This window comes from Abramis brama (genome assembly GCF_963993115.1).
Source record: "Abramis brama genome assembly, chromosome: 6".
In the NCBI taxonomy this organism is placed as follows: Eukaryota; Metazoa; Chordata; class Actinopteri; order Cypriniformes; family Leuciscidae; genus Abramis; species Abramis brama.
The window spans coordinates 5,747,505-5,771,604 of record NC_139968.1 but is presented as its reverse complement, the minus strand read 5'-3'; the positions used below and the strand labels follow the sequence as shown (position 1 = coordinate 5,771,604).

The window sequence follows — 24,100 nt, the reverse complement described above, 5'->3', positions numbered from 1 at the left end:
TGTCACAAAATGCAAATCAGAGCATTTGCATTTTGAAATGTTTATTTTCAGCATCACTCCTCACATGATCCTTCAGAAATCATTCTAATATGATGATTTGATGCTCAAGAAACATTTTTATTATTAATGTTGAAAACAGATGTGCTGCTTTATATTTTTGTAGAAAACATTATACATTTTTCAGGATTCTTTTTATTTCATTTATTTGAAATAGAAATATTTTGTAACATTATAAATGTCTTTACTGACACTTTTGGGCAATTTAAAGCATCTTTGCTGTATAAATGTTATTTATTTTATTATTATTATTTTTATTTATTTTCTGACCCCAAACTTTTGAATGGTGGTGCATCTTTAAGAATTCAATATGTAAACGAGGTCTGTTGTGATTGGCTAACCTACATGTACCAGATGATTATTAGGGTGGGCCGTAAAATGAATTTTCAATGAGAAAAAGAGAAAATGAGAAAGATGAGAACTCAAAAAGAAAGGTTTTCTTGGCAAAGGCTTGTCTGAGAAAATGAAACAAAACAATTTGCTTTAAGCAGACAGTATGATTTTTATCAATTACGTTTTCACAATAAATGCTGTATTTTAGCGTCTCTGGACCGTGAAAAGCTGTTCTGTTGCAGTGTAGAGACCGCCTGCTGTCCTCAGAGGAACGGACAGATCGGACACACTGTTTGCTTCAAGGACGCTGGTGGCGTTTCAGAACTGACCTTCACTGCTTTACTTCAGACTCAACCAGCTTCATTATCAGTCTTTCATTTTAATTGTGAAGTGCACAAGGGTTCTTCAGCCCACAGCTCCTGTGAAGAGTGTTTGCGACTCGTGACCGCTTGGAGCATGTGTGTGTGTGTGTGTATCTCTGTGTGTGTGGTGTGTTTATCTGTCGGGTAAACCACTTTCACATGGAGAAAACATTCCTGTAAAAGCCAGATGTGGGCTGAAAGAGTCGTGAGATACGGCACAAACAAAGCACAGTCTCTCTGCTCTCCGGCTCACGGACTCAGTATTGTGCAGCTTATATAAAAATAAAACGACGTGCGTGTCACCATGACTGATGATAAGGTGGCTGCAAGGGCCTAGACTTAGTGCAAACCTCAACGAGTGAAGACAGTCACACTTTATTTTAAGGTGACGTAGTTACATGCACTTACTACAGTATTAACATAAAATGATTCATAATTACAAGCAACTAACCTTAAACCAAACCTTAACCCTACAGTAAGTACATGTAGTTGATTAATATTACTCAGTACTTATTTGTGCAATTACACTGCAACAACGTCATCTTAAAATAAAGTGTAACCGTGAAAGTGAAACTACCGTGGTCCACTTTATATTAGGCAACTTTAACTTCAATGCGTCATGGAAGAGAGGAATGCAACAACAGGTAATATCCAAAACTGTGGTTTATTGCAGGTATGCAGATAACAATCGCCGTGAACAGGCGGGTAACTGGGAGAATGGATACGTTGAGTTGATGATAGCGGTGAACGACAGTTCTGATCTGTCTGAGATGAGAGATGAGTGGGTCGCTGGAGAAGACGGATGACTGAAGACAGACAGAAGTCTCTCAGAGGTAGAGGTGGTCCGGTTAGTAGTTCTTGGTAGGAACAACAAGACCAGACAAATGGTGAAGTGACAGGTGAGGTTAAACTGAAAGGTGCTGATGAGGGTGATCGACGGCTGTGGTGATTGTAGAGAGTGAGCCAGGGGGGATTCTGGGAAACGTAGTGTGCTGAGGTGACTGGACTGGAGAATGGAGGTTTTATAACAAGGTTCTAACCTTAAAACCCAAACCAAAAACCAAAGTGTGCTTTGGTTTACTCGTACGCTTTGCATATTCCATTTGATAGCGTGCATGTTTAATCCTTGTCCATTATCTGTGCCTTATCTCTCCAGAAGTTACGAGCGATAAAAATATCTTTGTACTCTCAAGCAAGAGCTGGCTGAGCTCCCTCGAACAAGCGCTTGTCGTGAGCCTCTATTGCCGTTGCGGTCTCGGTAGTTTGATGTTGTTTCGATCTCTTCAGGTTCGTTTTGAGCCGTGAAACAGCGGCTGTACGAGGAACCTGAGATATGCCAGTATTCCTCTACATGAATACAAACAATGAAATGCAAACTCAGAATATTACGCAAACCTGCAATACTTAAATAAATTAGACAAATACTTTATGCGTTAAGTCTTACTTTATTAACCAATGTCTTTACTGATGACTTTTGATGACCCAAGCTTTTTGTTTTTATTGCTGAAGTAAGGTGTTGAACGTTCAGCACAGCTGAAAGGTTTGTTTGAGCGGCGCCCTCTACTGTACAGATGTTAATATAAGCCTAAGACTTATCTCACTTATGGTGTGAAAGGGCCTTTACATGTTATTTTATTTATTTATTAAAAAACAAGCAAGCAAGTCCAGCCCAGATGAGACACAGAGGAGAAAAAAAGTTACTACGTAAAGTAATTAGTTACTTTTTTAAGGGGGTGACGCAATATTGTAACGCATTACTTTTAACAGTACCTTTCCCCAACACTGCTAATAAGTACACAGTAGTTACTGCACATAAAGTGTTTTCTTGAGATTTACAGTAAGGTTTAGAACAAACAAACAAATAAAAAAGAGACTCTTGTGATCAGGTGATGCTAAGTATACTCAGTAAAACAATCATGTAACCCTCTCCAACAGAAATCCAATGTTAGCGATGTTAGCGTAATGAGTTTGAGGATTTTTTGTCTGATTGACTCATCGTTCATGCAGAACATGAACTTGCTATCAAACGCAGCCAGATCAGGGGTGTCCAATCGGGCTCCTGTCCCGCAGAGTTTAGCTCCAGACCTGAATAAACACACCTGAACCAGCTAATCAAGGACTCCAGGATTACTAGAAACATCCAGGCGTGTGTGTTTGGTCTGGCTGCAGCTAAAGCTGGCCGTTCATGGGCAGGATCGGACGCACCTGAGCTAGATTAAGTGCAATGAAATAAAACGTTCAGGGTGTTATGGGTGGTTGCCAGGGCGTTGCTATGTGATTGCTAACATAGTCTGAGTGGTTGCTACTGTAAGTGGCTTGTAGGGTGTTGCTTGTTTAATGGAAGATCTCAAGAAAAATGTTGGGTTCCATTTTATGTATCTGTAATAACTATGTACTCATGCGAGCAATGCCAAGGTCATGGGTTTGATTCCCAGGGAATGCAAGACATGTGTACCATGAATGCAATGTAATTCACTACGGGTAAAAGCATGAATGTAAAAGTGCTGGCCCAAGTCAAAAGAGCCCAGACCCAAGAGCCCATCTCTATACTTGTCTTGTCTAAAGGTATGGCTCAGGTTCCTGCTTTAAAGTAAAATGAGTCAATAAATAGCACACTTTTCATCAACAAATGGCTTGATTTGAAATATCATGTTCGAAGTCTGTTTGTTCAATTCCCCCAATCCTACATATCTCCACAGGACCCACATCTTCTTAAAATGTGTAAAAGACTCAATCAAACTTACTGGGTGGAAAAAGTTGAGGCACATCACCCTGTGTGTCTCACAGTTCTACTATAAATGGATTTCTGTTGGAGAGGGTTACATAATGCACAAGAGAACGGCCTAAAACTGGCACTTAACCAATTTCCTTGTTAGACTACATGCAGTGATTCTTCAGACTTGCTATAGACATTTTCAGGCCATCGATTGTCCAGCGAACAGGAAGACATCACGTCAACCATCCAAGTGTGTGTGTGTGGAAAATGATGAACCAGGTCAAAATGTCAAGAGATACCACGAACAAATCTGCATCATGTACACAAACACAGAACTGAACAAAAATCGTTAATAAACGACACAATCATAACTAGCTGAGGACGCTTTGCTTTATTTAAAAGATATACGAACATTTATTTACAAGGAAAAGATCTTCAAAAGGTAATTTTTATGGATGGGGTGGAGGATTTGGCAATCGAGCACAGTTGAGGTGAAGCAAAGACGGCCTTATATGGTAAGATGAAGAGGAGACATTCGCTAGTTCAGACTTTACTTCTGTCACTGAAGTCATCAACTATTTTTACTGCCATCGAGATATTTTGCATTGTGATATTATTTTCCAGGACAATTAAAGGGTTAGTTCAAACAAACAAGAAAATTCTGTAATCTATTGCTAACCATCATGTTGTCCAAACCTATTAGACTTTTGTTCATCTGAAAAACACAAATGACAATATTTTGAAACCTGAGAGATTTCTGTCCTTCCATTGAAAGTCCACCAAAACATGCTTGCTTGATGCAGGAGAACCAGCGAGGTTTGGGCTTCAGTCAACCTATGTATGTTCGCTAATCAATGTTAGTGATGTGAATAAAAGCCTATATTAAATATGTTCATCATATAAAGTGACTTGGATTAAAGCGCTCGGTTCATATGGGTTATGATGGTTTCATGAACTTTTTGAAGCTTGAAAGTCTTGGTGGAATGGACTTTCAATGGAGGGACAGAAATTAAAATAACTTGAAACTTGAAAGTGTTACAGGGTTGGAACAACACGAGGGCGAGTAGACAATGACAGAATATTTGGTAACACTATTTTAAGGTGACGTAGTTACACGTTACAACGTACTAACAGTAAAATCTAGCTGTGAGCAGCAATTATCGGGGTTCAAACGGTTTAAGGCCTTTATGTTATGGTGCTTATGGGGTCTAAGCTGACTCAAAGCAGGGATTGGTCCTCTGCAGCCATCTAGTGGTTAGAAAGGCCATTATAATCATAGGAACATTGCCATTCTTCACCTTTTTAACTGTTATAGAGGAGTTCTACCATGCAATATGAATGTCGTGGCACTTTATTTTAAGGTGACGTAGTTACACGTTACAACATGTACACTGTAAAAAAAAAATTACATCCCCAAGTCAAAAATTTCAAGTGACCGATAACATCTAAATTTGTCAATTAGTCTGACGTATTATTTCTCATTGAGCCAATGTTAACAGACTATTGCAACAAGAATTTCACTTGGGCCAATTGAAAAATTGAGATGTTATCGGTCACTTGAAATTTTTGATTTGGGAGGGTTAGAATTTTTTTACAGTGTACTTACTATTGTGTTAACAGTAAATTATGCATAATTACAAGTAACTAACCATAAACCAAACCCTAACCCTATAGTAAGTACAAGTAGTTAATTAATATTCCTAAGTAACTATGGCACCTTAAAATAAAGTGCAGCCGAACTTTGTATTCGTATAAAAAGGAATTATTCTGTTCGGTGTTGTCTGTGGTGCAGAAACTCAACCAATAATTGTGAGGAAAATGTAGTCTCAATGCAAATAATAAATGGTCCTAAAAATAGGTTAAACATTTAATGCAAAATACAGTTTCTTTTCTTTGATTTTAAGACGGACATTTATTTTTGAGATTGACTTTTAAATGCCATTTATCTAGAGGTTACCACTGTAAAGCTGCTTTGAAACAATCTGCATTGTGTAAAGCGCTATATAAATAAAGGTGCCTTGACAGAGTTCAGGTGGTTCACCGTCTGAGTCCGACAGGTGTCCCTGACTCTCGGTCACTCTCTCTTCCAGTGCGAGCTGCTGGTCCAGATGTGAACCGTGGCTCTGGAGGCGTCCGACACACTCTGCCTTCCAGCCTTTGGCCTCCTGACATCTGAGTGTCAAAACAACCCCCATGATGGAAAACACATGCGGAGCGGACGAGGTCCGTGGACGAGAGGAGGAGAGAGAGAGAGAGAGAGATCGGACAGAGTCGATTGAGTTGCTAAAGCCACACCACAAAGAACTTCTTGTTTCATTGATTTCCTAGAAACGGCATCAGCTGTCCAACAGGGTCAGCAAAAAAACGACAAGAAAAAAAGGAAAGGAAAAAACTTCCAGTCCCAAAAATCTGTGAGATTTAAATGGACGTCCTGTCTCAACAAGAGCTCGTAATCAAAAGTGTTAGCCATATCTCACTCCAATTACACTACTTTATATTAGTCCTCCTTTATATTAGGTGTCTCTAACTACTATTTTTCTGCTTTGGTTTGGTGGTGTGGGTAGGATGAGGTTTAAGGGTAGGTGTCGGGTCAACAGCATTATTACAGATGTAAAAAGCACAGTACAATGTAAAAAACATGTATTTACACAATAAGTTCATCGTATCAAATTATTAATTTAAAAGTTACATAGTAATTAAAGACTATAAAATGGGTACATATGTGTCACTATTGCTTCTTATGTTGAATACCTATTTACCATATCATAAAGACACAGATGGACATTTGTATATTTGTCTGAGCTCTATGTCCACTAGGGGTGCTGTATACCAGAATCGACAATAACTGTGATACTACTCTTCTGATAATATCTTTTTTTTTAAAAGTTTTATATCTACATTTTTTTAGAGATAATATGCAATAATATCATTAATGTGAATTGTTTTGCTCACGATAATCATATAGTGAAAATCTAATATTGTGACAGTAACTAATGTCCACAATTATGAACAATAGTAGGTTGAAACTCGATGCCAATGTTCCCCAACTTTATGGGGTAAACTAAACAACATATTGAGCACAGGTTATTTCTAATATTTATTTTACAGGCTCGAGGAACATGACATGTCAGTCAAGCCAGCCATAACTTTACAGATATTTTCACCAAAAAATACACATTATTAGATCAGACTTTCAGTTGTTGGTCATTGGCAAAAACAATATATTTAGTACCATTGAAAAATGAACATTCGGTCATCATTTACTCACGTTCATGTCGTTCCAAAACTAATTTTTGTCCCTACAATGAAAGTCAATGTGGTTCATTGTTCGTTTTGGATCCCGTTGGCTTCCATTATATTTAAGAAAATAGTTTAAACACTCGTCAAATTGTGTTTTGCAGAAGAATGAAAGTCATAAAGGTTTGGAAAGACATGAGGGCGTGATGATGACAGAATTTTAATTGTCCCTGGAAATGGTCATCAAGGATCATTAAGTTTTTATAAGGGAAATGATCACTGATCAGGCCAACAGACAATAATGACAATCAACAAGTATTAGCATGTAGCGCAAATCATCTGTGGATCATTACACTCTCACTCTCATGTCAACAACACATGCTAGTCACAGCACTAGAACAACACCCTCATGCCATTTCATCATACTGTGGGTTTAGATTAGTGGCAGTGTGGGAAACGGGGGTCAGACGATCAGGGATGAGACTGTGGGATTTGAGTGGGGCGGCAGGATGTGGAAGAATTAAATGATTGGATCAAGCTACTGGGCTGATTGGACTCCAGGAACTCGAGAAGGGAGTACTTACCCACCCGCGGGTCCAGCCATGAGGTGCTCTGGGTTTTGTGGTCAATGAAGTATGTTTCTCCCTGAGGGGTGACGGCCTGCTCCCAAGCCTCGGGCAACTGTCCTGTTCGGCAACAGCACAACAGCTAGAGATCAGCCGGCAGCCTGACCCACTCCAGAGCAATGCCCACAGAGGAGTAGCGCTTCGTTTACGCCACTACTTAAATGTGCAAAGGGGCAAAACAGCTTGTCACTGGTGCAGGACCCTTAAAGGAACATACTTGTACCTTATTTACCCCTAAAAGGGACATACACCTTAAGGGTAGCCTACATAATACAAACAAACACCTTTTATGGGTAAAAAAAAATTGTCCTTTTAAGGGGAACTGCCCCAGCACCAAACTGTTGTGTGCAATGTTTTTCCTGACAGTGTAGTGGTTTGAGTTTTCAATCAAAATGTAATGACTTGTGTTGTGTTGGCCCTAAAATGAATTGGTTTTTCTGTTGAATAGCAGTGTCCAATATTATCAAATATAATACAGACCACTTTTCAAGATCCAATCAAATCCAAATGAATAAAAATACATAGATGAGAAAAACAATTTTCAAGAAAAGTTTAAATGTACTAACTTTTTCAAAAATGTCATGAGGTGTAACCAAGCGGAACATTTACTCCAAAATATTTTTCAAGGCAAGTTTTTTTTAATTATTAATTAATCAGTGTCATTAAGTTTTGGTGGCACATTTTACAGCCTGAACTATCCTTGCTTTGTCATAAAAAATTCAAATAAACAGAGACATCTCTATGACATAATTTATGTATCAAATTTTAAAACATCCTCATCGTTTAAGTGTGTATATTGTATATTGTATATACTGAATCATGTATATTCACTGTATGAATGAACTGCATTTTAAATGTATGTTTAAATATCATTGACCCAAACCACACATTCACGCTGGGCTTAATTTCAGCTTAAGAGCTAAAAAAGCAGAACAGCTGCTTGTAAAACCGAGTGTGATGCAATATGTCCATTGTTATCAACTGCCAGGAGAAAAAGATACGGAACAAACTACAGAGTTCTAATAAGAGTGGAAAAGACTGGGAGAAACAGGACCTTAGGCCCTGCATTAGAGTGTCAACTGGCAATTACCCATAATCCCTACATTTTGAGGGGGGCCCATGGTGAACACACACAACAGGTGAAGGCTCGAGCTGGTCTAAACTAAGAATAGAGGAAATCTGTTGCCCCTCAAGTTCCCAGAGACTGAAAAAAAGCCAGGGATAGAGGAAGAACAAGGCATTGTGGGACTGTAGGGGCCAGGACTGAGTCACGGCTTTCTATTGTGAGCCCTCTGAACTTGTTCTAGTGAGCCAAAATGGATGACACAGCCATGTAAAAAACAAAACACACACACACACAAAAAAGAGCGGTTGAGTCATCAGAAGATCGTGCAAGACAGAAATGAATGGTTGAGTTTACAGAAGATCAGGGAGGAAAACGGCCGTTTGAACGAGTGTAGCAGGTTGGCTTACACACACACACACACACACAGTTCATTATTTCAGGCTGAGCAGCTTTATTCACATCCAGTGCGGTGAGATGTCATCACCAGCGCTTCCTCACACTCATGATGCATGCTACGGTCTCACTGGAAACTTTCTGATGTTTTTCATTGCACTACACACACTGGACGTGTTCTTCTGGGAGGTCAGTTTTTGTTTGGGAGTCAAGTATTGTAACTTTTATAAACTCTCTTTACTTCCTGTGACTGCAGACTAAACGTTGTAGTGTGTGCTGTAACTCTATATGCTGAGATAGTGGGCGTCTACTGTATGCGCTGCAAGTGCTGGAAGGAATCTTTCTCCCTCCAAACTCTTTCGTCTCGTTCTTCTTATCCCCCCCCCACCCCCTTCGCTGGAATCTGTTTCTCGGCTGCCAACAAAGCAGAGGCACACCTTTTTTTCCATTTCATCACAAATCAAAAAAAGGCAAACAAAGAAAGCCCATTTGGAAGTCATTTAGCGTTCTGAGAGTCAGAGCAGACAACATGCAGACACTAAACAAAACCCCTCAAACATACAGTACGCCAGCTTTAAAAGCCCTCAGATCTTCAGCTGGGAGACTTCACTACACCAGCATTCGGGCCCTCGAACGGAGCAGCTACACCTCTGATCAACAGACAGACTGATGTGTGTGTTGTTATACACACATGATCAATAGTGTTCACGTCATAAACAAATACTTAAAGTAAGAAATTGCTGGATTTGTTTCATTTGTTTGGCGCCTAGCCCAAAGAACTGACTAGATTTGTGTAGTTTTGAAGTAAATGCGAATGTCGAGAGGTGAGTTTGACACTTGGTTTAGCACCTAGCAGCTCAGTGCACATCAGATACTGTGGTGCATTGTGGGATTGAATGAGTGCACTTAACATGGTTTCAGCCAGCACTACAAATGGCCGTTCCCTCAAATAATGCCCTATAAAAGGGTAGAGGGGGCGATTTCGGAAAGCTTCTGATGGTTTTTAGCAAGTTACTGTGTGGTTTCATGGGTAATATGTGGTGTTATTCATGTATGGATTAAACTGCTTGATTCATATGGATTCATTTTACAACACCATTATGATCTTTTAAGTTTTGATTACTTGGACTTTCAATGGAGGGACAGAAAGCAACCTCTAAAGTTTCATTAATTTGGGTCTTAGATTATCTTATGGTCTTATGGGTTTGGGACAACATGAGAGCGAGTAAATGATGACAGAATTTACTTAGGGAGAGCAAACCCTTTTTCGGAGACTCGGAGCTGTTTAAATCTCTAACCCTAATATGAGCGTAATAATAGAGATGCTTGCCTTAGCACACACCTCTAAAATCAAAAGAAGATATATATGCTAGCACATCAGAGCTGTGATATTAGGTGTGTGTGTGAATGTCATGGGCCATCGAGCGTTGGGGCGAACACCTTGCCAGCTGATTGAAATGGCTCAAGAGATCGTGTGTGTTTTCATGAGTAATGCGGATGGGTTCACACTCACCGAGGTTGGGTTGAGAGAGGGCCATGGAGCGCTGCTGTATGTTGGCGTTAGTGGAGGCTTGATTGTGCAGACCCATCTGGGTCACCGAGGGGGTCAGGTTCTTCCTGGGGTCGTGCCATGTGGTGATCTTCTCAATGTGGCTGCACAAGAGAAACAGCAAATGTTCACGTTAAACACACTTCTGCAGGAGGGCATTCAGTGCTCGGAAGGTCAAGCAAATCACAACTACTCTAGGAACACTTTTCCTGATCCTTCAATCTACTCCAAAGCCCATTTAGAAGGAACCCAACGGTCTTTCACAGGAAACCTTCTGATTTCTCGGCCGTCAGGTGTTGGGGAAGCTCGCCAGAGTGACTAAAGGGACATGGTTATGGGGTAAAAAATGAGATGGGAGCTCACAAAATGGTGCCTAACCTACAATATTACAAAAGAGGCTAGATTTTGGTGAATGATGCTTGCCTGTGCTAACCCTGAGACAATGCTAGATTCAAATATGTTCTGAAGGCAACCCGAACTCATGAGAAACCGTATGTTTCTTACATTGTTTGGATTCTTACAATATTGATCCAAAATCCAAAATTTGGATTTTCTGTACAAAAACAGGATAAAAAAAAAAACCCCACTAAGCATGAAGGTCAACCCCTAAACCTAACCTTCAGAGAGGCAAGTGCAGATCATACAAATGAGATCGCTCATCCTTAAGAATTCACCAAAACATAAGAATAGTAATACACAACAGTAATAGTAAAATGTGATAATTGCCATTGGATTGTGGCTGGATCCGAACAACATCGGTCCTGGAGAGCCACAGTCCTGCAGAGTTTTGCTCCAACCCTGATAAGAATAAAGGTTTTGCGAACTTGCAAATGTTAACTTGCTCAGGGGAACGCAAAAGTTTTGCAAGCAAAGGCAAAAGTGTAGTGAGTGAGCGCAAAGCTCCCTGAGGGAACGCAAAAACATTTGCAAGAGAATGCTAAATTTTGGATGTCAAACAATATTAGATGATTGAGCATTTGAACAGACAAATTTAAACTAAATACAACCAAGAAAACTATATATATGTTGCTACTTTAAGGTCAGTTACTCCACAAAGCCAGATGGTGATCTGATGTTATTGTAACTCTTGAGCTAAAGATGCACGAATCTGCCTTATATCGTCCAACTCGAGCCATGGCTGGACTCGGCTCAGCTGTCTGACCTGCAGTTGTACCCACACGCCTCTAAACGTCCAGCGTGAACAAACGCTGCGATGCGCGAGTCGAGGAACAGGTGTGCTGTGTTTCCTCAGCCACTCCTCCACCCTCAGTGAACCCGTCAAAACTGCAGCTTCATGAAATTCTGGCTCCTCTGCATTTTTCATGCAAGGCCAATCCCAGTGTCCCTCAGTCAGTAAACCAGTTTAGCGTTTCTTTCATTATGGGGTGGGCTTTATTGTCTAGTTCAGGGGTACTCAAACCTGCTCCAGGAGATCTGATCTCAACCTTGACAGTTTCAACCTCGCTGAGCTGGTTCAGGAGTGTCTCAACAGAATCGGAAATGACTTCTGCAGGAATGTAGATCTGCAGGACACGCTAAAAGATGAAGGAAATTCACGTCTTGTACAGCACTGGTTATGCTCCAAAATTTGGTTACCAGGATACTTTTTTACTGAGAGTTGATCCCCTGCAAAGCTAAAGCGGTGGTCACACCGTTTCGTTCAAATCTCGTGTGAAAATCCTAGTTTGCTGAAATAAGACATGCGAATTCAAATGATGTGAGCTATGGAAGACTGCTAAGTTACACTATAAACACAATTTGTTATTTATTTGTTCTACACTGAATCTGATCATATCACGTCCATTGCATTTTACGTTTTAAATGCAACCCAACATCAATTCTGCCCTTAATTCATCCTGGGAAGTTCTTAGTCACGTATTTGTTTTTAAAAAGTATTTAAATATTATTGCAATGTGAAAAATAATGAAGTTATTTCATGGTTCTTAAGGTGCAGCAACATTTAGCGGCAAAAAAAGGACAATCTTCCATTGTTGCTGAGCAATGGTGTGACCAGACCTGCTGAAAGTCTTCATGCAACACTGTCATAGTATTTTTGACAAACTTAATTGATTAAAATAGTACAGAAAATATGCATAGTCAACAATCACACTTATACCTTAAATATGACCAAGCAATCAATATAATAATCTGGGCCTAAAAGAGCTATCTATAGATTCTCACTGCAATTACATGATTTTCTATAGCATTCATGACTCGAGGGCATTCATGACTCTACATTTTCACGCTGGTGACATGAAGACACATGTATGAGCCTCAGTTGGTTACATTCTTTACGGATCTTAAAAAAAAAAAAAAAAAAATGTATTTAAAATATATGCCTCATCAACTCCACCTGCTTGTTTGTACACTTGTAAACTGGACCAAACATGGCAGTTTGTGGCCAAATGAGTCACAAAATACACAAAGCCTCAATCAGAGAGTGACTCACTGGAACTATTCACGCTCCGCCGGGAAGATTATCCACTTCCTGCTGATCTCAGGCCTCGCAGTGGCAGAACAGGAAGACATGTGTCCATGCTCTGACCTCTGACCTCTCGCCTCGTGCTTTGAATGTTTAAGATTATATATGATGAGGATGATTCTTTAATTAGGGGAGGGTTAGGGTGCTAAAGTTCAAAGTTTCGTCCTTAAAAATCCTTCTAGTTAACTATTAGTGTGTCTCTTTAATGTAGCTCTGTAGCTCTTTGTATTTTTTGGTTTCAAATGTTAAATTTCCACAGAATATAAATATTTTAACATAACATGTAAATCGTGTTTTGTTAAACCTGACTATCAGTTGTGGTTTAAGAGACTCCAGCTGCATGAAACACATCAACAGTGGTGTAGATTAGCAGAGCTAGGAGGCTAGTTGTTTCAGATTTATGAAGGTCTGAGGGAGAGAGAGGGAACGGGCCCTCGGGGGTCTGGAGGAGAGAGAGGGAACGGGCCCTCGGGGGTCTGGAGGAGAGAGAGGGAACGGGCCCTCGGGGGTCTGGAGGAGAGAGAGGGAACGGGCCCTCGGGGGTCTGGAGGAGAGAGAGGGAACGGGCCCTCGGGGATCTGAGGGAGAGAGGGAACGGGCCCTCGGGGGTCTGGAGGAGAGAGAGGGAACGGGCCCTCGGGGGTCTGGAGGAGAGAGAGGGAACGGGCCCTCGGGGGTCTGGAGGAGAGAGAGGGAACGGGCCCTCGGGGGTCTGGAGGAGAGAGAGGGAACGGGCCCTCGGGGGTCTGGAGGAGAGAGAGGGAACGGGCCCTCGGGGGTCTGGAGGAGAGAGAGGGAACGGGCCCTCGGGGGTCTGGAGGAGAGAGAGGGAACGGGCCCTCGGGGGTCTGGAGGAGAGAGAGGGAACGGGCCCTCGGGGGTCTGGAGGAGAGAGAGGGAACGGGCCCTCGGGGGTCTGGAGGAGAGAGAGGGAACGGGCCCTCGGGGGTCTGGAGGAGAGAGAGGGAACGGGCCCTCGGGGGTCTGGAGGAGAGAGAGGGAACGGGCCCTCGGAGGTCTGGAGGAGAGAGACGGAACGGGCCCTCAGGGGTCTGGAGGAGAGAGAAGGAACGGGCCCTCAGGGGTCTGGAGGAGAGAGAAGGAACGGGCCCTCGGGGGTCTGAGGGAGAGAAGGAACGGGCCCTCGGGGGTCTGGAGGAGAGAGACGGAACGGGCCCTCGGGGGTCTGGAGGAGAGAGAGGGAACGGGCCCTCGGAGGTCTGGAGGAGAGAGACGGAACGGGCCCTCAGGGGTCTGGAGGAGAGAGACGGAACGGGCCCTCAGGGGTCTGGAGGAGAGAGAAGGAACGGGCCCTCGGGGGTCTGAGGGAGAGAAGGAACGGGCCCTCGGGGGTCTGGAGGAGAGAGAGGGAACGGGTCCTCGGAGGTCTGGAGGAGAGAGACGGAACGGGCCCTCAGGGGTCTGGAGGAGAGAGAAGGAACGGGCCCTCGGGGGTCTGAGGGAGAGAGAGGGAACGGGCCCTCGGGGGTCTGGAGGAGAGAGGGAACGGGCCCTCGGGATCTTCGGGGTCTGGGTGGGGCAGCTGTCCTGCACCTGTGGGTTGGGCCCCGTACATTTGAGGTCCGTCTTCCCACACGCTAAAGCTAATATGTGCAGTGGAACAGCTGTTTGACAGCTTATTGTTCATGCAAACAAATTTATTTACAATTGGTCAATGGCATCGTATTCGCTTTCTCTCGTTTTGTATGTTGTAGATGGTTGTAAGAGTGCATATTCATTTTTTAAAGTATGTTTTAGAATTAGCAGCCGGCAATAGTAAAGCACAGACATTTCAAAATAAGAGTCCCTGTCTTGTTTATAATTTAAAGTCTCACATTATGCATAAAGTTTTTTTTTTCTTTTTTTCTGATTATATTGGTATTTTGGTTGGAATTGTATCTGTATTTTAAACTCTATCTGGCATTTCAACATAAACTCTCAGCTATTAAAAGTGGCTTCTCTCTGAGCCACATGTCACAGGAAGGAAATACTAAGAACATTATTAACATACTATTGATTGTAGAGATTGTACTGGTATAACCAGAAAAATCAGTTTAAGTTATTACAATCTTGTTGTCTGCTTACGGTACAGCTTGTTCTTCCTTTGTAAATACAACAGTCAAAAGAATCTATTCGCATAATTAACAATCAAATCAAAACCCATTTCGTAAAGATATTACGACCCGGACGAGCCCCCATATTTGTACTTTTCTACAGTCTAAGGTTGAAAGATAGGGTTTATAGTTTTTCAGAAATTAGTTTTTGAACTAGTTTGGAAAAATAAAGCAGAGATTATGAGGCACAGGGGTAGCTGACGCTTGGGTTCTCGCAGGGCCATGTTTGTGTACGAGCCACATGCTGTTTGCAGAGGAAACACACACACACACACATCTCAAAGAAACAATGGCTTGGTGGTGGATTAGGGGTGACACACAGGCTGAAACAACACTGACACACACTCACAGTAGCCAGATGGACACAACACCTCTGAGCGGAGCTTCCCGCTCTTCCTGTTAGCGTGCTAGCTGTGGAAAATAACACACACACACACTCCAGTATAGTTCCAGCGCTTGTCATGGGCCAAGTCCATGTCAACAAACATGCTTAAACTGCAGCAGTGATTGAATCTCTCTCAGTCGTGATTTCATCTCATGAATATATCTAAAGAGGGGAAATACAGAAGACTTCTGGGATTATTTTACCCAGAAAATCCAGGAGGTTTTAAGACGGCAAAGTCGCCCACAGCCTCAATTCATACAAGTTTTTTACATTGCTATTTTAACATTTGACATAACATTTAAAATATTCAGTATACTTTACAAAATAAATAAATAGAGTGTAGAATCAGCTGTTGTGGCCATTGAGCTAACTTAAAAATCCCAGGTAATCTAAATGAACATTTATCTATTATCCTTTGAAATTGACTGATTTGCTGTTCCAAGAAAATGGCGCAAAAATATTGACGACTCATGTTGAACCACAGATTTTGTCCAATCAGATGCTCTCTAAAAGGAGAACGCCCCTCCCCCTAATACCACCTGCGACTGACTAGAAATTGGCTGAGATGTAACTGAAGCCTATTAATTATTAAAAGAAAAAACGGGATGGTCTGTTTGATATGTCCCACCCCAGTTTGAAAAGATAAGGAACTCTACCCAGATCCACCTGGTCTGATGCGGTAATTATAGAGCCGGCCGTGGCGGAGCACCTTTCACCCGCATGTGCTCAGCGTCCAGCAAGACAACTCCAGGAATGTGAGTCTGTCTGTAGCCATAGTGATTTCAACACACTCCAGACGGAGCTGGCACACACACACACACACACACATGTACTTAAGAAAACAATCTGTGTTGGATATCTATAAGATCTGAATCTTCCTGAGTGCTGACTTGTACAAGACAATCGTTTTATCAAATATGTTTTGTTTTAATTTTGTCAACTATTATTCTGCATATTAATATATATATACACACACACACTGCCCAGCCAAAAAGCTCACTGTCTGGATTTAAATATATATATCAATATCTTAAGAGTCTATGATTGGATTATTATTGTAGTGACTGTTATGTTTCTACTCTAGCATGTTAAGATTCATCAGGTTCAAACTGCGAAAGAATGGTTGAGAGAAGCACGAAGAATTATTGTAACCTGTGAGTCCAGAGCTTAATTTCACTGAGAGTCTTTGGGATGTGCTGGAGGAGACTTTACAGAGTGCTGGACTCTTGCATTGGCAATACAAGATCTTGACCAAAAAATGTATGCATACATTTTTGGTCAAGATCTTGTAGAATATCTAAAGTGTTACCAACATTTTTGACTGATTGTTTGCTCCACAAGATCAAGAGTGTTTCTCGTTTTACACAAAACTCTTAAAAGCATCTCAAAGGTCATTTCATCTAAAGTCAAGTCAAGTCACCTTTATATAGCGCTTTTTACATTACAGATTGTATCAAAGCAGCTTTACAGAGATAACAGGAAAATAATGCAACAAAGTTTGTTTCTAGAAGAAAATAATGTCACAGTCCAGCTTAAGTAAGGCAGATATAATAAATAATATTGCTGAATATTAAAGTAACTGTTAAATTGATCTGAAAGGCTCTAATAAAAGCGCGAGGACTGTAACGGGCTAGTGTCGTCCTCCCCGTCCCGTCCGCAGGGTGACAGCAGCCCAGCATGGCTCTGGGACGCTCTCCACCCAGCTGTGCTAATTGAAAACAGGAACAAAAGAAAAAGATCCACTTTCCCAATTACTCTGAGCTCGGGTTACTGGGGAATTCCGGCACATCCAGCACAAAGGCGGCGACTCCCCAGAAGAGAAAAGAAGCGGGTGACGGAGGGCCTGTCCGAAAGACGGATCGCCAGAGGTCAGATGTAGACTGTTGAAGGACACCAGCTGGATCTGCTGGAATCAGAAGTATTCAATTGAATGTGGAGCTGTGAGGGAGGGGCGCGCAGGAAAGGGAATGCGCCACTAATTATAGGCATCCAGATTACAGGAATAAAGCTCCGACATCTTCTGTGGAAGCGGGGCAAGTCGTGGCTTGTGTTCGCAGGCATGGTCAGCAGTGAGGACAGCGTGACGTCAAACACACACTCCCAAACGCCTTCAGAAGCTGCAAGTAGTTCAACTACAAGTCAAGCTACGTGGAAAATTAAGTTGCTACACTACAAGCTAATGGAAAGCTGATTACAAAAAACTATAGTAGTTATTTAAGAGAGGCAATATATTTTAAAATATCACATGATATGAACTTCTGTGCAATCGAAGCAGTAGCTCACTTTTACACACTTATTACATACTTATTACATGCTACACAAATTTGAAATATTATTTTGGTTATTTTTTTAAAAATGTTCTTACCTGTATATAACCTTAAAGCGTCCACATTAAAAATGTTACATTTTATTTTAAGGTGTCATTGTTACAGTGTAGTTATACATTTAAGTACTGAGTAATATTAATCAACAACCTGTACTGATATAGGGTTAGGGTAGGATTGTGGTTTATGGTTAGTTGCATGCATTTATGCATAATTTACTGTTATTACTATAATAAGTACATGTAACAAAGACACTGTAAAAGTGTTACCAAAATTCACAATTGGCCTGGAGATTAGCCAAGCAAAATAAAGTTTTACAGAAAGCAATGTAATAAAGAGATAATCAATAAAAAAATTGAGCACTGAATATATTCACGGGGAGTGAGGGGGGTAGTATTATAAATACTATCATATATATATATAAAACATAAACAGATCAATATTTATGTGCTAAAATTGCAAAGTTTTGCATTTTTTATTTTAATAGTTTTCAAATTTCTTATAAATTTTTCGTTTTTATTAGTTTGATTAATGAGTTTGTTTAGTTTACTTTTTATAGATTCTATTTCAGTTTTAGTAATAACAGTTTGGCAGAATTAAAAGAAAACTTAGTGCAGACCACAGATGGACATTTTGATGTAAGGTTAGGGACGCAAACACAGCGACACCAACTTAAAGTCCCTGAGAACCAGAGCTTGCAAATGAAACGGAATTTTGGAATTGGAATCTTGGAAACGGAATTTTGGAATTGGAATCTTGAAAGGAGGGCGGGGCTTTCCTGTAGCGCTCCACCTCTCCATCCCGCGCTCACGGCAGACTGATAGTTGGAGGAGAGTGGTTCAGGATATTCTTCCCACGCCGTCAAACTGACATCATCATAGAGGGAACGCCATTCCAGAGCGGAAGCACATCTTCAGATTTTGATGAAAGATTACCACGAATTTATATATTTTTTCCTGTGTATTAACTTGCACTGGTTAATTGTTCACCGCAAGACTAGTAATGTGCGCTAACAAAGTTAAAATAGGGTACATTTTCGGTCAAATAGGGTAATTTTTCAGTAACTGTTTTAAGATTCGTTTTGTTTTAGCTTTTCGTTTATTTTGAAAATGTTCTTTTATTTCCGTTTATGAAAATGTGTTTCGATCAATCGTTTCGTCTTAATTTCAGATTTCATTTACGAAAATAACCTTGGCATGAGCTGATTTTGTAACTGTTGAAATACTTTCTTCATTGAACATCCCAAACAGCCCCTTCTCAACCAGCAGTGTGAGTTCAGGGTGGGACGCTGCATTCTGGGACAGCGGATGGAGGAGCGCTCAAGAAACCTCTTCAAGAAGAGTGGCTGCTTTTGAAATTGTGAACAGCACAGAATTATAATTTTCTGTTAGCAGCATCAACAGATTTAGGTAGTTACAACTCAAACACTAAAACTATCTGAAACACTTTGTTTGCTTCTCAAAAACAGGACTCAAACATCAAAGTCTTGAGCGCCAGCTTGACCATCGGATGGGAAGGCAAGAGATAAATAGTTGCCGTGTTTGTGTGGAAACAGTCTCCAAAAATACTTATTCAGCAAGTGGAGGAGTGAAGCAGTCCCGCATCAGATCTTCCTCAGCTGTTGTGGAGGACTTTGGGCGGCTCGTCGTGTTACTGGTTCGGACAACTGGCCTGTGAGTGTGGGAGTGAGCGGCCCAGCAGCTGCCATTGGGTGGGCTAACTTTAGACCTGGCAGGGGTTCACCGGGTCTGTCAGCCACTCAACTGTTTACTAGCCACACATACAGAGAGCCAAGTTAATCTATAGAAAACAACCGTGCGCATTTATATAGTGGACAGGTTGTGGTTGTGTAAGATCTACAGCTCAAACTAAGGGTCTGAATACAGAGATCCTGACAGTAATCCAGTGAGTCATGACTCCTGCCTTCCCGTCAGAGAGCAAAGCCTTATGGGAAGATTGGGAGTAGCTTGACCCTTAGCACAGTTAAGCAGTTTGTCATTGTTCAGCTTCACAACACGAGTTAAACGCCTGTTTAAAAGAGTTCAGTACATCAGCGATACACAGTTGTGAGTGTTTTGATTCTTGACACGGGTCCAGATCTCCAGACCCACGCTGGTGTTGAGACTCCTCATGATTTAGGATGATCTCATTAGGGCAGAGTTGGACGTCAGCCCAGTGTGTTGAGCAGCTCAGAGCGAACACTGCCGTTCACACGTGTGAAACACCTCAGGCAATGTTAGCAGAAACACCACTCAAAATCTACAGTCACAAACCCTTTACAGATCACTACATTGATTAGCCACACAAAGACACTTTCCTCAAGTGTGTGTGTGTGTGAGAGAGTGTGTGGGTTGAAGGAATGCTGAGTTAAATTCTAGCTCAGGATCACCCTGACAACAACCCGTCACCCGTCACCCGTTCCCACATCACACATTAACATATAAACACCCTCAAACCTGCAGTGACATCCTTTCACACAGTTAATAGTTAACTTCATTCACTTCAGTCAGCTTCTGGTGTGTGTGTGTGTGTGTGTGTGTGTGTGTGTGTGTGTGTGTGTGTGAGTCTCATCACTGGACTGAGGTACCAACACTTTTAGTTACACATTGGTGATGATGAAACGGTGAAATATAACTTGTCATAACTTGTTTAAGTGTGTCGCCGGGGACAGGGGTCAGCGTACAGCTGGCACACACCTCCAGATTACTGTGAAACAGTAACACTTTACAATACAGTTTCATCCGTTAACATTATGAAACATACTTCTACAGCATTTATTAATCTTAATGTTAATCCCAACATCTCAAACAAACATGAACATTTTTATTCACTAATAATAACAGATTAATAAATGCTGTAAAATATTTTTCTTTAATATTTTGAGTTAATAATACAATGCTCTAATAACAAAAAATATAATAAATAATAATAATACAAAGCAAAATTAATTAAAATAAATAAACTTAAGAAGTTTAAGTTTATTGTTATGAAAAATGCACAAAAATAAAATTTTCTATTTCTATATGAAATGTATATATTTTCAAAACATGTTTTACTCTAAAACTGAGAAAATCAAATCCATTAATAAAGTTAAAAATTTGAGGTTGATATCTCAAGAGTACCAAACGCTTCCACTAGAGGAAATTCGATTCCCATTCATTCCCTGCACCAGGAGTTTAAAAAATATTTCTAAAGATATTTAAAAAAAAAATGATTAACAAAAAATTCATTAATAAAAAAATATTTTACAAATATTTATAAAGAATTAATAAAATATAAAATAAATATTACAGAAAAAGTAGTAAGTAATAGTAACACAAAATAAAAATATTTGGAAATATTTGGAAAAGACCAAAGTTCTTCCTTAGGCTAAAGGTCATGTTTGGTAAGATATTATGTAAATTTATATAGAATTAAGTGATGTTAAATCAGGGCTAATCAGCTTTATCATGAAATTAGTAAGTGGTGTAACTGGTTGTAGGTGTAACTCCACTGACAAAAGAGCATGTGAGTCAATGGACACTGAACTTTACTAAATTGACTAAAATCCTACATGTATTCAAAGTGGCCATAAGTGGCGAAATCATTCTAACCCAAATTAAACCGTCTTTGGTTTTAGCTCGTAATGCATTATGGGATTGCCTTGCCCATGAAGGATGCATGCAATTTTAAAAACTAGGACTTTGAACTGAGCTTATATGAAGTGAGAAAGAGTAATGTTGCCTATTTTGTAATTTTTTTTGGTTGCGATTGTTGAATGAACCAAATAAATGCTTTAGCATTTTTATTTAAATTAACTTGAAGTTCTAAAAAAAACAACTAATAAATACAAATTTAAAACGAATAAAAGTTTACTAAATCATTACTAAAAATGATTACAATTTTGACTAAAATAAAATTAAAAACAGAAAATATGAAAAATAAAATCAAATTAAAAATATGAACAAAAATATAAATAGTATTTCTATGATTCTGAAACCCACTGCACCCCGCCAAAATGAAAGATTGTTGGTTTACCGTTTGAAAATGAAAAAATTAAGATGTAAATATTTGCGGAGCACATGACACGCGGACAAAAAAAGAATGTATAACGAGACCACGAATGAAGAATGCGTTCCCATTGGTCGAAAACAGTGGGAATGGTATGGAAGCTTGTTTTTGCCACTAAATAAAAATAGTTTATATCTTGCAATGATGACTTTTTCCTCAGAATTGTGAGATATAAACCCAAAATAGCAAGTTACAAAGTCAGAATTACGAGATTCTGTATAAACTCGCAATTGTGATAAAATGTATTAAATGCACGTTTATATCTCGCAATTCAGACTTTATTTCTCGCAATTCAGACTTTATTTCTTGCAATTCAGACTTTATTTCTCGCAATTCTGACATTATTTCTCGCAATTCTGACTTTATTTCTCGCAATTCGGACTTTATTTCTCGCAATTCTGACATTATTTCTCGCAATTCAGACTTTATTTCTCGCAATTCAGACTATATTTTTCACAATTCAGACTTTATTTCTCGCAATTCTGACTTTATTTCTCGTAATTCTGACTTTATTTCTCGCAATTCATACTATATTTCTCACAATTCTGACTTTATTTCTCGCAATTCTGACTTTATTTCTCGCAATTCGGACATTATTTCTCGCAATTCAGACTTTATTTCTTGCAATTCATACTATATTTCTCACAATTCTGACTTTATTTCTCGCAATTCTGACTTTATTTCTCGCAATTCTGACATTATTTCTCGCAATTCTGACTTTATTTCTCGTAATTTTCAGACTTTATTTCTCGCAATTCCGACATTATTTCTCGCAATTCTGACTTTATTTCTCGTAATTTTCAGACTTTATTTCTCGCAATTCTGACTTTATTTCTTGCATTTGGGAGCCGGAGCGGGACACAGCCTGATGAGTGTCTGTCTGATAAGTGTGTCCGTATGCCAGCCGACAGTAACCCGGGCCTGTGTGCCGTCAGTCAACTGTGCCACATTCAATGAGGACGCAGAGACACAAAAGAGCGTTTGACACAAACCCCCGTCAGCTCATGACGGCACACAGCCGTCTTTCTCTTGTCTCAGAGTAAGTACAAATATAAAGACTGGACACATATTAGCCTAATGTCTGCTGGACAAAGCGCTCATTGTGGATAATCCTACAGGAGACATGGGAATGAACCCTGGCTCTACACACACAGACCTTTCCATTCGCTTCTCTCGCAGTTCACGCACTTGGCTCTCGACTGCTGAAAAACACAATCATCTTTTTTCATTTCTATGATTTTCTGTTCTTCTTTTTTGTATGTCACTACACATCATTATTAACTAATTAGTTACATTAGGCATTTAACAAAGTTACTCATTATCAAGAACATGATCTTCATTCACTGTAAAACGGTGTTAGCAACTCACTGTATTTCCGTAAATGTATTGGATTAGTTTGAATGTTTTGATTAAAGAATAAAAAACGAAACATTTCTTTGGAAAAATTTACTAATGCAACATTTACAATAATATATGTATAAACACTTGCGTTAGAACTGTTTTTGAAGTCTCTTCTGACTTTGAAATTGGCCTGAAAGTTTGAAGTAATTGTAAAAGCTTAAAGTATGAAATAGCTGAGAGAGAGAGAGAGAGAGAGAGAGAGAGAGAGAGAGAGAGAGAGAGAGAGAGAGAGAGAGGGAGAGAGCGCGAGAGAGAGAGAGAGAGAGAGAGAGAGAGAGAGAGAGGGAGAGAGAGAGAGCGCGAGAGAGAGAGAGAGAGAGAGAGAGAGAGCGCGAGAGAGAGCGAGAGAGAGAGGGAGAGGGAGATGGAGAGGAGAGAGAGAGAGAGAGAGAGAGAGAGAGAGGGAGAGAGAGAGAGAGAGAGAGAGAGAGAGAGCGCGAGAGAGAGAGGGAGAGTTTTAAAAGCTTGAAAGTTTTAGGTTTGATGCAGTTTTAAAGCTTGAAGTTGAAAGGATTTAAATTTGAAGTAGTTTTGTGTTTGAATCAGTTTCAAAAGCTCAAAGATTGAAGTTTTTAAGTCTCTCAGACAAATTGTTTGCTATGTGGTTGTTAGGGTATTCTGGGTGGTTGCAAGGGTGTTGCTAGGGTATTTTAAATAACTTTTTTTTTGTAACATTATAAATGTATTTACAGTCACTTTTGGTCAACTTAATGCATCCTTGCTGAACAGAAGTATTACTTCTTAAAAAATGTTTTTAAAAATGAATCAAACACTTGCTGACCACAAACTTTTGAACTGTACTGTATATATAATATATTGTTGTGGTGATGCAACAGTGGTACTGTACACCACAGTATAAACACCTCCATATACACACATACAGTAGTGGCCAAATGTGATGTCCAGCAGGGATATTTGGTTTTAATGACCCTACAATTTCAAAACCAACTAATTTTATATTTGAGGGAAGAAAAAAAACCCCACTAAACTTCGTTAAGGTATTTA

The 24,100-nt window shown here is 40.2% G+C and overlaps 1 protein-coding gene across 2 annotated transcripts in view; it reads right to left on the bottom strand.

Moving 5' to 3' along the window:
- The window catches only part of wwtr1 (WW domain containing transcription regulator 1), a 49,700-nt gene that overhangs the window by 7,801 nt on the left and 17,799 nt on the right, over positions 1-24,100 (bottom strand). For both annotated transcript variants that reach the window (XM_084116674.1, XM_084116675.1), the window contains exon 2: positions 10,304-10,443. In XM_084116674.1, coding sequence (XP_083972800.1) covers positions 10,304-10,443 — 140 coding nt within the window. The remainder of the gene's footprint in view (positions 1-10,303; positions 10,444-24,100) is intronic.